The sequence below is a fragment of the Sturnus vulgaris genome, chromosome 2 (genome assembly GCF_052056855.1).
Source record: "Sturnus vulgaris isolate bStuVul1 chromosome 2, bStuVul1.hap1, whole genome shotgun sequence".
NCBI classification, from domain to species: Eukaryota; Metazoa; Chordata; class Aves; order Passeriformes; family Sturnidae; genus Sturnus; species Sturnus vulgaris.
The window spans coordinates 38,066,901-38,081,224 of NC_142244.1; the positions used below are offsets into that span (position 1 = coordinate 38,066,901).

Here is a 14,324-nt window from a genome sequence, read left to right on the forward strand (position 1 = left end):
ATTCTGTCTCATTAATACTTTCTCTGAGTTTTGCTTGCCTACACTTTTTTATAGCTAGAGAACAATCTTTTTTTCCAATAGCAGTTTCTAAAGGCTGGAGTGTATAAACAGATTTATTAGGATATTAACAAATTGTTATGATATATTATGATTCATTATGTTATGAGCACCTCCATGATAGGAAAGTCTGTAGAGTTCCTGACCTCTTACAACAGAAATAAGTCAGAATATTCAGATTGACAAGGCTCTAATGTTGATTTCTTGGGAGAAAAGAAAAAAATCCATTTTGATTACAAAATTTTCTGTATTTTGGCTGGTGGGATGTTTTTTAGTAGTAGAGGCATTGTGCTTAGTCCATCCCTTACAAGTCTTTTTGTCATCATTATATTCAAATCATACAAATCATGAATGTGGATCATTTTTTCGTAGGAAGGCTTTCTCTTAAGTCCTGCAGATGTCCAATATCCTTGTTTAAAAAAAAAAAAAAAAAAAGAGAAACCATCATATATCTGGCTGGAAATAATAATTATGTTACCAAGGGGGTTCTTTGTGTGCTGAAAATTTCCTTTTGATTATAAACCAATGGAAGCACAATGAATTCCGTGGGCAGCCTGGCCACAGTGGAATTTTAAAAGCTGCCAACAGATTTAGGTCATGATTAGGTCTAAGAGAAAGCAATTGAGAAAACTACCTTAAAAAAACCCAACTACCCAAAGCAGATCTTTGAGTTCTATTGCAATAGTTACAACTACTGCACACTAATTACTAAAAAATATCTAAATCCAGTGCTTTTTTGCACTGGATTCTCTAGTAGTAGGAAGACACATTTGGGTGTGGGGAGGTGTGGGGGTCGCTACAGCCTGTCCTAACAGGGTCATAATTTTTCCTTTCAATTTCGTTGTCTTTGAAAGAAATACTTGGTTTGATTTTATTTTTACTTTAACTTTTTTTTTTTATTTGATTTTTCCCTGGGGAAAAATTCCCTAAATTAATACTCTCAGACAGAAAATAAGTTACTAAGAGAGGGAATGACTTTTTGGCTCCTGTGTCAATCCATGCAACCCACAGGTTGCAATTTCAGGTGAATTACCCAGCAGTTTAAAGTATCCCTGATTTGACATCCAGTCGCATTTCCCTTCTGGATATGGATAATCTTAAATGTCACAACACAAAAATCTATGTTGAGAAACTGCACTTGATGCCTCAGAGAGAAACCAGAGATGCAGTCAAGCAGCAGCTTCACTTAGTCTGTATGGGAAGGAAAAAAATCAAACCCATGAATAAGACTTTTCATATAATTTTGATGCATAATGCACAGACCAGGTCAAGGTCAGTAAAAAATTATTTCTTTAGAAGAAACAGCCAAGTACAAATCTGGCATAAGTTTTTGAGTTTGCCATGAAATCTGCACCTCATGCACCAGTTTAGGGGCTTACTGTAAAATTTCAGCCACAAACTCAGAGGTGCTGAAGAAGCCTTCCAGAACCACCTACAGCCCTCCTCTGGAGTTTATCAAAATGCCTAAGGCTAAAGTTAATCTGTTCAGACCCAAGGCAGTCTCCCTGTTTTAAAGCAAACCCCAAAGCTGAGGGTCTAGACTACATTGAGTCCAATGCAGATGTATTTAAAAGCTTCTGTTTATCACAGATGAAAGTGGCAGCCAGATTTTCCTAGTCAGTAAATTATGGTAAGGTAAGCATATGCTCACAGCTTGACCTCAGATATTTGCAAGCAGAAGGGGATTCTGTTTGGGTTTTTTATGCTCTATGAAATACCAAAGAAACAAAAAGTGTGTTACTTGAAAGGAATTCCTCTTGTGCTGGCACAAGAAAAAGCAAGAAGGAATTTCGCTTTCTCAAGCCACCTTACAATTCCTGCTGGGAGGAGTTAAAGCCAGGCAAACCTGGGAGTAATATTAGTTCTGTCCATGTCTACAGCTGAAAGCCTGAAGTGTCAGTCCTTGCTCCCTGTGAGATATTTTGCCTCTAACACAGTACATTGTATGCTGTTGTGTAGCAAGACCATGAAAGTGCAGCATAGTGGTTTGGTACTTCTGAAAATTTTGAATTATATTTTTCTGTACAAATTTTGCAGAACCCATTTCCTGCACAGAATATGAGCACTTGCTAAAAACGAAAAAAAGCCCATAGGCAACATAAAGACTGGCTCATAAGAGCTGACATTAAGCATCATGCTTGGATCTCCAAAACGAGCAGAATATTCCCCAAGGATAAATGGCAGTCCTCTTTCCTGATAAACATCATAAAGAAAATATATCCCTCTTCTTCGTGAATTTTTTCTGGAACTAATTGCTGCTGTCTCCAATCCTTTTTTTCGTTGAGATCCATGACATAACTCTCTGCCAAATTCCCACTAGAGGGAAAAGAAAAAGGAATTACTTGGACTGAATGGAGAAACTGCTGAATGAAGTAAAGAAATAATATGATAGCAAATGGAAAAGGCTTGGCTGCAAATGTGCAAAGGGATTTGCTGCAGTGGAGCAGCTAAACTAACATCCTGAACTGCACATTGACTAGGAGCATGCCCCATGGCTCGGTGCCTAAACCTACATTTCTCCTTATCCTGTTACTACATGCCCTTGTAGAAAGTTCTCCTCCAGCTTACTTGTAGTCTCTTAGGTACTGGAAGATTGTAATTGGAGCCTTCTCTTCTCCAGACTGAACAACCACAATTGTCTCAGCCTGTGCTCATAGCAGAGGTGCCCCAGACCTCTGATTATCTTTGTGGCCTCCTCTGAACTCACTCCAGCAGGTCTGCATCCTTCTGTGGGGTGCCCACAGCTGCACACAGCTCCTGTCCACATTGGGTCATCCAAACTGTTGCTGGTAATGGTGTGTAATGGTCTGTAATCATCCGTGCTAACTTCCAAAGGGAACATGGCAACCGTGTTGCACTGCTGCCCTGTCATAACTGGTTTTGGAACACAAACAGCCAACACTGTCCCTCTCAGCCTGACAAGGTTGAGGGGATGGGCTTCATCAAGAATCACAACATTATTAAGATAGGGGGGAAAAAAAAAGGCAAAAAGCAAAATGAAAGGAGGAAATGAAAGTAAAAGAAAAATAAGGCAAAGAAAAGGAAAAAGCAGGAATCATTGTATCTTTGAGTGACAGGTCAAACATTCAGACATATTTTATTAAAACTACATTGTTGTAGTATACTCCTAATGAAAGCTTTCCTTCCCAACAGACCCCCTCCCTCTCTCTCAGCAGCGGTGACAATCTATGACAGAATTATCTTGGACACAAGGGCTATTCCAGCAGCCTCCAGTCTCAGCAACCAGCATCTCAGAGCTTCCCCAACCTCCCAAGGAGAGAGAAACCTTTTTTGTATGCTCTACACATAGGATTTACCAGTTCAACTTCTCCAGATGGAAACAGAGCTGGGAGGAGAAGTTCAAAGTCTTTATTGACTTGCCAGTATGCTAAAATTTAACCCTTTTAATAGCATCTTAATTGCCTTGCAATGGCTGCTTCAATCAGAGAGCCACTGTGCTCTCTGTTGTAGCTATAGCAATGAATTACATTAGCGTTTCTTTCATCTTCTTCTAATTTTTTCTTCAAGCTGAGCCTGCAAGTGGGTGGAAATACATTTATTACTGAGTGCAGAAAAGACAGCTATGAAGCTTGGGGTCTGATTCTGACTATGATGCTGAGTTAGTGTCTAAAACCAGGCAAATTATTAAACCTCTCTGCACTGGATTACCCCATTTGTAAAAACAGAGTAGGGCAGAGGGTAGGGTAGATGTGGTGAATGAGGAGAGTAACATACATCTCCCTTAGGCTGATGCTATAAAATCTGATGTCTGAGAATCACTGCTAAAGAAATTTTCAGAGAAGAGAGGAATATCCTTTAGTGGTGCATATGCAGATATGCTGGCAGATCACAGGAGAGTTAGGACTATTTACAGCAGCTGAAAATCTCTCTCGCTAAATGTTGTTGTCGTTTCATAATCAAGGGAATAGCAAAGAGCAGTCTGTAAATTTATGTGCAAACTCCCATCTGTGCCAGAAGAAGAAGAAGGTAATTTCAGAGATGCAGATAAAGCTGCCACACAGCACCTGAACTGTATCAAATTACTGGCCGTTGATGCAGGAGTGGAAGATTTTGGGGTTTTGCACTGAACATATAGAAGCATTCAGTAAAATAAACTCCTGTGTTGTAAATGCAGTTATACCCCTTACTTTGTCAGGAAGAATATGAAGACTACTGATAGTGGTGTTTACAGCATTAGCTGAGGAAGCTACGAGGTTTCTCTCTCAAATTCCCTTTTCTTCTAAGGGCTTAGCCAGATCGCTTAGTCTTTCTGTTCCCTTTTTTTCCTTTACAAATGCTGGCAACAATGTAACATCATGGATGTCAGTAGGTTGTAATATTGAGATTGCACTAGGAATTGATTTTCTTTTTTGTTACAGCTATTATATTTTCTTTGTCAAACATTTATTCCTCTAGCTGCGAGGATAGGTGTCATTAGGAACAGAAATTTACAGCCCAAGGCATTTTAGCTTTTGGAAATGCCTCAAATAATGAAGTATTTATGCTAAGAGGAAGAAAAAAGATACCCCAGTTTTGGTGGCCTTCATGCCATGTAGACACCTCACTACATGTTGGGCAGTATATTACAGCTTGGTAAAGTTAGTATTTTAATTTCAAAACATTTTTGAGCAATGAATTTGAATGCTGTTGTGAAATGCTTGTCTCATGCTTTACTCTGATGTGGCTGCCTAAAAACGATTAAGAAGCACCCAAGCACAAAAATAAAACCCGTTAGGTTCTGTCCAAATTGCTGCTGGGATTAGTCTAGTGTAATGATCACCTCTGAAGTCTGGAATAATATCAGGGAAGCAAGCCTTGCATATTCTTAAATATTTGTGATAGCCAGCTTCTTCTAAATGTTTGCGCTTCCTGCTTCACTTCTCAGGACTTTCTTAATTTTCTATAAGCATGAGGCTTTCACCAAGCCCTTCATGGCAATACTTGGCATTTAAATGACAATTTTCGCTTTCAAGATGTTGTACAGATATTAAAGTTTTCTATAAACTAAGGCATGAACTGAGAAAAAAAAAACAAACTTAAGTGCTAATGGATGTTTGATGCGTTTGATAATCACACCAATTCCTGTTGCTGTTTTTCTAATAAGGGATCTAAGCTGACCAAATAATTATTTCACCACATCTGTTAAACTGGTTAGTAGCAAGCTCTGTTCCCTATTCCAGTATTTTATCCACATCTCGTAGTAGTCACTGAAAACTTCAAAATGCAGTCTCTATCCTGTGTAACCCAGGGTCCTGTTTGTGAAATGCACTTACTAAAAGATACTGAACGGGAGTTTTCTGATGTTGGTGTGATCACAACATTGGTGACAGCTCTAAAGTGGAAGTTAAATAATTCAAACTGATTTCCTTCATTATAAAACATTGACTACCCCAATTCAAAAGTAGACAAGTCAGCTGACTTGGAAAAAAAGTCTTATTGACACAGAGAAATCTCTTGGTTTTGTCCTATAGGATCCAAAAAATGGCTGTACAGTGGATGCAAGCAGCTCCTGAGCATATAAAACACCTGAAAGAACAGTGCTCTAAGATGCACTTTCACAAGTTGTGGAGAAAAAAAAAGAAGCTGTCAGCTTTTAAGACCGTTAGATAAATGTCATTAAAATGTTGTAAGATTATTGAGATCCCTTAATACTGCAGTAAAAGACACTAAAAATGAGTTAGAGCTCAGGGCTGTGAAGAACTGCCCAAGCAACCCATGAATAAGCAGCCTCAGCCAGATGAAAGCATGTAGTCATATTAGCAAGGGCAGAAAGCTCACCAGCTCTGCTGAGCAGCCTCTCCACTATCTGCACTATTGTGTTTGTGTTCTGGGGAGATACCTCTAATTCATCACAGAGAGAAAGAGGCATTGTGACATGTCTTCCTGGTTTAGACCCTCTGGATGATTTGAATAACCCTGTTTCTATTAAATATCTCATTTTAGAAGAGTACTTGTCTGGTCCTGGTCATGCTGATCCTTCTCTAGATGAAACGATGGTGCTCATCTCTCAGAGAGGGCTGTTAGGTGCTCTGTGCAAGGGTGGGTTTCTTGTTGGACTGTGTTGCTTATGTCCTCTTCTCAACTCAAAATATTCAGCAAAGGTGCTACTATTTTTTAACCTTTCTTCTGATACTCTCCCTGGCACAGCAGAACCTATCTAGGGTATCCAACATAGCCCTTAGTGTGTTATCCTGGTGAAGAAGCTTGCACAGAATGAGACCTTGCTGAGAGCTGACCTTGATCTGATGAAAGTTTCAGTGCTTGCAGATGGTATCCTTGGATGTCATTGTCTAAAAACGTGAAAGAGCAAAGGGGAAAAGGCATCTTTTTCTGTCTGCTCTGCCCAGTTCCTTTACCAAGCAAGAGGTCTGGCTGCATTCAATTTGTATCACTTCAGTTGACACTCAGCAGATGCAGAGGTGTTTTTTTTATATGCATCTTCAAAACCAAGCACAAACAGAACTGTGTGGTGTTCATCAGGTAGAAAATTGGAAATGGCATGTCCCTCTCTTAGGTCTCTCTATAGCCCAAAGTAGTCAACAATGCCTGGAGTGAAGATCTCCAAATACTTTATAGCTGGGCCAATAGTCAACCACGAAAGTATGTTTTACAGAGCCAGAAATGTTATCAAAGTTTTAAGCTCAAATGCAGCTGTTATCAAGACCTGACTCTTAATTTGAAATGTTTAGGAAAGATCACTGAAGTCAGCTCTCATGTCATTTTCATTTGCTAATGGAGTAATCAACATCTGTAGAGCATCAGCCACAAAATCTTTCATTCAATGAAAAGTGTGCTCAAAAAGTCTCTTGTCTGAGATCTATAATCTCATTTTAATTAGCAATGCACATGATTACTCCAATCAAAGCAAGTCAGTGGCAAACATTGCCATCTGCATTCATCGTTAACACCAGCCAGACGATGACAGACTCATTTTAAGTCAATATGTGGGCTACTGAGGTGCAAATGTCTGTTCAAGGACAAAGAATATTGTCCTACTTTCTACTCCTTAACTTTTGAAAGACAACCTTCATCTAATACTTGCCAAATATGGAGCATTTCCAGTTTGGCATCAGGGAATGCTTTGCGTCAGGGATGTGAGAGTCTTGCTTATTCTCTGTAACAGAAGATATTGTCCCTTGTTTTGAGTGACTTGATGATGCCTGGAATCAGGATTGCATGATGCCTACCCAGTTTCCAGCATGGCCAACTGTGTGGTTAGGGGTTTGGAGCTGTTGAACAGCTCCCATGGCAAGGTGCAGAATTAATCAGTGAATCTTTAAGACAATTGTTCAGCGCTGTGGTAAAAGTCTGACTGCTGCCTGCTGCCAAGGGCAATGCCCACAGGATGAAGTGTTGTGTGCCTCTTTGTGTATGCACTGACATCTCCCAAGGATCTGGTGCCATCAACTGAGGTGTCTAATGACACTTAACTGCTTCTGGATTAATGAGCTTCTTCCTCAGATGTCCTCACAGAAAGCTGTAGTTGAGAAGCAGCAGATGACCTGGTACCAGTAAGAGTCATTTATTAATGTAAATATTTAATAAGATATAGACAGGTTTTTAAAATAACTTTTCCACTGCTAAGCCATTAAATTTTCCCAAAGGGTACTTGCATTTCAAGAACATTTACCAAAAAAGGCACAAGCATAAGTAAGCTTATGGATTATGTAAAATTCAGCAGTCTTCATCCTCAGAGAAGGAAATTATCTGGGCATTTCTGAAGATGTTAATACAAGACTTTAAACTCTTTTAAAGAAGACAAATTTCAAATAGCGTTTTTCTTCCTCCTGAACCAGATTTGCCATGCACAGTTGGTGCTTATGAGAGCTTTAAATTATTTTGGTTGCACAATCACAATTCTGATAACTTCTTTTAAAGTTCTCATTATGATAAGTAGCTTTGAGTGTTTTATATCTACCCATAAAACTGCTACAATCATTCTTCGCAATTACACTAGAATGCACAGCAATTAATTACATCAAATCCTTCTCACAAAAGTGTTTACCAGTGAAAAGATTGCCATGGCTTTCTTTCTGACAGTGAAAAGAGTAGGAATTATTAGACACCTCTTGGGATTTTACTGATATAACATTTCTGCAGCCAGGGTTATGATAATATTATTTTCCCTTTAGGAAATAAACATCAGTTCTTGATAGGCATCACCTTCAAACAATATTTTACATGGGAAAAATATTCCCAAGTATTTTTTTCCTGTAAGAAACCAAGATTTTAAACTAGGTAACTCCAAAGAGTGACCTGCACTTGCTGGGATTCATCTGCAGGGTCTTATTCTCAGAAAGTGAGGTACATCTACCCTGGTGTAGGTGCCAAGCATAGGACTGGAAGGCATAAGCTGAAAATTGGTATCAGATTTTACCATCCCTTTCCCTTACAGGAAAACAAAAAAGAAGAGGCTTCTGTAAAGACTTACTTCACAGTGGAAATAGTTTTCCTCTGAGTCAGGCCTTTCCCTTTGGAAAAGAGAAAGGGTTACCTGTGACATAAAATATGATTAATTGTTCAGAAGTAAACATATCCAGACTGATCTAATCACTATTTCCTTTCACAGAGCCATGTTCGACTATGACAAGAGCAAAGACAGTGGCCTCCCAAGCCAAGGACTCAGTTTCAAGTATGGAGACATCCTTCATGTCATCAACGCCTCGGATGACGAATGGTGGCAGGCGAGGAGGGTCACTCTGGAGGGGGACAGTGAGGAGATGGGAGTCATACCCAGCAAGAGGAGGTGAGTGCTGCCTTCTCCTTCTTACCACTTTGGCCATTACCTTAGAGTACTTATTTCTTTTTCCCAAAGGTGGGGTGTGTCAATCTACTGCAAAACGGGGCAGTAAAGGAAAATCCCACTGGTATTTCAAGAGTTGGAAGACACAATTTTTGCTGTGAGATTGAAAGCATTCAGGCTGTGTATAACTGTACTGAATAGAAATTCAGAAGGTGACTCAATTACTAGTAACTTCATAAAGAAAAGGGAAAAGAAGGAGAGATTGCTGTCTACTAAAGAGCTTCAGCAAAAAAAGGAATAACCAGAACCTGAGTCTGGGAATTCGCTCTGAATTTAAAGTGGAGCACATGTTTTAATGTCAGGGTGATTAGCCATTGCATCAAACTGCTGAAGGATGTAATGAATGTCTTGACATTTTCAAATCAAGACTGTATGTCTTTCTTTTGAGAGGGTAATAGAATTAAACTTCTCAGCCTGTGTGATGTAAAATATGGTGCTAAATTATATAATGGTCATCTTTGGCTTCAAAATCTGTTGATTTAATCTCTGCCTGCCTGGAAACTGATGGATAATCAATATCACAGTAAATTTTTTATATAATGTAAATGAAGAAACTTTCATCTGCTCTCCAAGCAAAATCTGAATCTTTGTGTGTCTGTGATGGATTCGTGGTGACTTTTGGAGAGAGAACAGATATCTGAATCTCCCTCACTGTTCGTATTGTTTATTCTGCCCAGATGCTTTTGTAAAATTGGCCACAAGGCTCTGATAATATCAGAAGTAGCACACAAACCAGTATTACTTCCTGGCTCTGTTGATAGTTGCTATAGAAAGGTCAAGAACTAAAAGGGTAGGAAGAAAATTAAATCTGCCAAAGCATATTACATTTCTCTTTTACAGCAATGCTGTATAAACTTTCTATTCCTAGCTATTTCTGCTTTAGCACTAGTGTAAAAATGATCATGACCATTTTTATAATGGGGAAATGGGATGCTTGATGCTCCCTTGAGCATCTGCTACTGTTTCAAGAGAATTGGCCAGGCTACTAATAGAGCTTATGGTACTCATTGTTCTAAATCATGTAAAAGTAAACTAAAAGGCCATCAAATACCTTGTTGACATGAGCCCCGAAAGGACCTTAATTTCACTAATGATCATGTTTGAATAGCATCCACACCTGGTTTTTCAGCGAAGAGCAATTTTGGTGTTCTGTAATAGATAGAAAAAAAGGTTAGGTTATAAGGTTAGGTTATAAGTTTCAAGATGGAAAATGTGCCCATTAACCAGACTTAGTCTCTAGATATTGAAAAAGGAATAATTGCCTGCTATTCATTGCTACAGTAAATACTGCTGTAATTACGTGATTGGACCATACATGGGTAGAGAGAGGAGTTTATTTAATGCTAAGGAAAGTATGTGCACAAAGCTCACTCCTGTGTGGTGCCTTCTATGAAAAGGTGCAAAAAGCTGTCATACATAGTAAAACAACTAAAGAGGAAAAAAGGACAAAGCAAAGCAGCTAGTTAAAATGTGGAACTGTATATCCTGTAAAGTGGAAAAGTGGTGTGTGCCCAAAGCTTATTGGGTTACTCACATAGTGGTGTTTTTAAGGACAAAGGGTAGAGGTTCTCTAGTCAAGGTCAGGCATATAATAGAGCCTAGGAATAAGATGTGGCTTAGGAAACACTGGGAGAAAACAGAATAATTAAAAAAAAAAAAAAAAGAAAGGAAAAAAAAGGCTATATGAAAATAGGTTGGTTAGAACCTAAAAATAAGAGTCTTGAATTTTAAAAGATGCAGGTATAGTTACCATGCTCTCCACTTGTCATCCTTATTCTTCACTAGTGAAGCTGAGGGGACTGGAAAAATCAATGGCATCTGATTTTCTGTCTGCATTAATGTAATGATACACCTGAGCTGAGTGGGAGGAGGTTGCTGTTATTTCAAAAAAGGTTTCAGTTGTACAAGGTTATTTTTTCCAATGCACTGAAAAGTTAATATTGTTTCCTGTCTGTGGGTTCTGGATGATTCCTCAGAGCCTGAGACTGATGTGCTCTTGCCAGCATCTTCAGCAGTCATTTACACCACCCAAGGGGAGGATGAGAAATCAGCACACACAGGGCTGAGTTAGAGAGAATAAAGCTAATCATACTTGCCAGATTGTGCTAATTCAGAGTTGAATTTCCTCTGCAGGTGTGGGTTATTGTCTGTAAGAGGATTAATCTAAAACAGAATAGTCCTGGAATTCATTTGACCAAATATAAGCAGCTACAGCATGGAAATCCTCATTTAAGCTGTTGGCTCCAGGATGCCATGTCTCTTATAGTTTATATGAGACTATTTCTATAGGCATTGCTTTGTATATAATACAGCATGTGCAATATCCAGCAGTAAAATATTGTGGAAAAAAGAAAGGAAGGAAGATAAGAACATCTGTAGCTGTTTGTTTGGCTTGTCCTGTAAGCTACATTGGCCATAATGTTGTAAATTGAAGAATTTTTTATTTGTCTTATATTTTTCAATCCCCAATTCATTTCTGTTCTTTTTTTTTTAGGGTCTTGGGGGTTTTGGGGGATTATGGTTGGAAGGATTTTCTTTTGTGTTTAGATTCCTTTTTCTGCTTGTGGAACCCTATCCTGTCGTACTGTAACTTTTTTTTTGCACTTTGGGTCAGTGAGAGGCTATACAGATCCAGGAATTACTAGAGCCAGGTTGAGTCTTTTAGCTGTCTGTGTTACTTCTACTTCCCTTCTTTCTAGCAACAGCTAAGATAAAATTCCTGCATTTCCCATAAGTGAAATCATTATGAAATACCTCTGAAAACCAGTGACTATTTTAATTTATACATATATGTATATATGTGTATATGTATATATATATTTGTGTATATATGTATACAAATGTATATTTGTGTATACAAATATGTATCAATATACAAATATATATTTATGTATGCAAATATGTATCCATATGTATATAAACAGACAAAGTCCTAACAACTTCATTATATTTCTTCTTTGGGATGCTGTGTAATGGTAATTGCTATAACTGCTTTCAATGTGTTTAGATTTTTTATCTTTTTACAGGAGAGTCCATCATACAATGACATTTTAGCATGAGCTGATTAGAGAAATTGGGAATGATTAATCAAAAAGAATACTCCTTACTCTTTTTCTCCCCTTTGACTTATGTACTATACCAGCAAAAAAAAAATAATAATTTAGAATTATAGAGGAGCTGCCACTCATTAGTCTCCAGGTTTTTGCATACATCACCAGACTTTACCTCTTAGTGATTTAATAGAGTTTGAAAGCTTTTTTTGTCATCAGATTTCAATGCTTCTGCCAACATGTGGATTTGTTGCCTTGTTTATAGTTAAATTGCCAAGTCAGGCTTTAAGTGAGAGTTTTTGGAGGGCAGCACTGCAGCCAGAAGGGTGTTACTGAAAGAAGCAGCACAAAGAAGTGAGGGTGGCCCCAGGTTTCTCCACTGGTCCGTGCAAGGACCAAATCTCATGGAGCAGTGAGCCAATGACCTCTGTGGGGATTGAAGAAAATTAAAATTTAAGTATCCTGCAGTTCTTAAATATAATTACAACCATTTCTTCGCCTGAAAACAACATTTTTTCCATTTGTCAGTGTGTATTTATTGTCTGACTATAGCTGTTGTTCTCAACCACAGGACTGTGTAGCTAGTTGGGTAGAAACCAAATAAAATGATCTACAGTTGGTATGGTATTATATCATGTTGGGAAGCATAGGAATTGAGATGAGAGGATGCAAACCACTTCAGTTGTGGTTTAACCATCACCAAATAGTTGTTATATAGTACTAATTAATAATGATTACAGGCCAAATCTCTCTTGGTTCCACAGCCAAAAGATTTATCCAAGCTATGTTTAAGGTGACAGCACAATTTTATCAGACAGGGTCTCCAAGGTGAGAGGACATAACATCCAGCCCTGTACCAACGTTTCAGGCAGCCTGCAGTATTGCCTGGGCACTATGGTTACATGTGTGAAGTGTTCCCTTAGCACAGAAAACTGCTATTTATACTAGAATGAGCAACAGAATTAGATTTACACTGGATTATTTACATATAGATAGATAGATAGATAGATAGATAGATAGATTTAGAGTTTACATATAATCTGTGCTTTTGATCATGAGAATCTTTATTTGTCTTATTGCCCTTCTTATTATCCATATAAAAAACCAGCTTCCTATAAAAGGACAGCAGCAAGCTGAGCAGCCCATATCCAAGATTCCCTCCCTATGGAAACACTCATATTAGTTAAAGGGAATGAACAAAATGCATGAAGCCAATATACATATATGAGTGTATTTCATTCCTAGACAGATGCTGTAATTCAATAGTAAATAGATTTTAATGTGCTGTAGCATTGATTTTACACCTCCAGTTCTTTTCACTTTTTTCCTTGCTGAGTCTCTGCACAGGGACAAGCTCCTACACTGCGAGCCCTTCACAAACAGCAAACCCCCACCTCACGAATGTCAAGCCTCAGTATTTTCTGTGGTGTGTGTATATCTGCCTGACTTGAGTCTGTGGATCTGGAATGCAGCCTGAGATATCACACAGATTGTCCCAGAATGGCTGAGCATAAATTTTCACCATTTTTACTGCTGCTCCCTCTGCAGCCAGGAAGGATTTGGCCTTAAAACATGAAATAATTACACTAATCTTTCAGTTGTCCTTCAGATGTGCAGGCACAAAACTGCTGTCAGACTGAACATCATTGTAAGATACCCATTTTCAGGTAGTTTAAGTACATCTGACTGTCAAAGTTATGCAACTTGTATCTCTGTTATTACCAACTGTAATAATGCTAGCCTGATTCTTGTGTTCTCAAATAGACAACATTCTCGCCACATGTACATGTTGCCATGCTCTCCGTTCAGAGCAAAGTGGGAGGAAACGTACATAAAACCCAATGTTTCACAAACATTTAAGGACAAGGAACAAGAGGTTTTCCCAGCACAGAAGTCCCTGTGGGTGAAAAGCCAACTTAAATTTTGTTGTTCTGCTCAGCTTGGCAGAAGGGCATGTTTATCCACTCAAATGATTTTTATTTTTAATGGTCTCCTATAAATCATCTGCCTTTCTAAATAACCCGTAACATTTTAATCCTTAAATGATAAAACTTTTTAACATGGCATAATCAGGTAAGCTTTGTCTAAAATAATTTATCTGTCTATACTCACTAATCTAATTGGAAAAATTTAATATGGAATGAAATTTGTATGTATGTGTAGGTATAAACTTCCTGTGCTCTTGCAATGATGTGAAACTTCTGTGCTGAAGGAAAACAGCTGTTAGCTTTTAGACAGAATAAGGTTGTGCTACAATTTTATGAGAAGTCACTTCCTAATGTCATTAGGTCTGCTTCTCATAAATATTGACCAGGTGCTGAGCTGCTTTCTATAAGCAAGCCCCTGCAGATGGAGAGCTGAACCAGAGCACGTTCTCTCCTACTGAAAAATGCATGTGTGGTGCAAAAATGCCG

The 14,324-nt window shown here is 38.4% G+C and overlaps 1 protein-coding gene across 34 annotated transcripts in view; it reads left to right on the forward strand.

Moving 5' to 3' along the window:
- The window catches only part of DLG2 (discs large MAGUK scaffold protein 2), a 982,239-nt gene that overhangs the window by 921,959 nt on the left and 45,956 nt on the right, over positions 1 to 14,324 (forward strand). For all 34 annotated transcript variants that reach the window (XM_088159292.1, XM_088159294.1, XM_088159295.1 and 31 more), the window contains one exon: positions 8,627 to 8,803. In XM_088159292.1, coding sequence (XP_088015418.1) covers positions 8,627 to 8,803 — 177 coding nt within the window. The remainder of the gene's footprint in view (positions 1 to 8,626; positions 8,804 to 14,324) is intronic.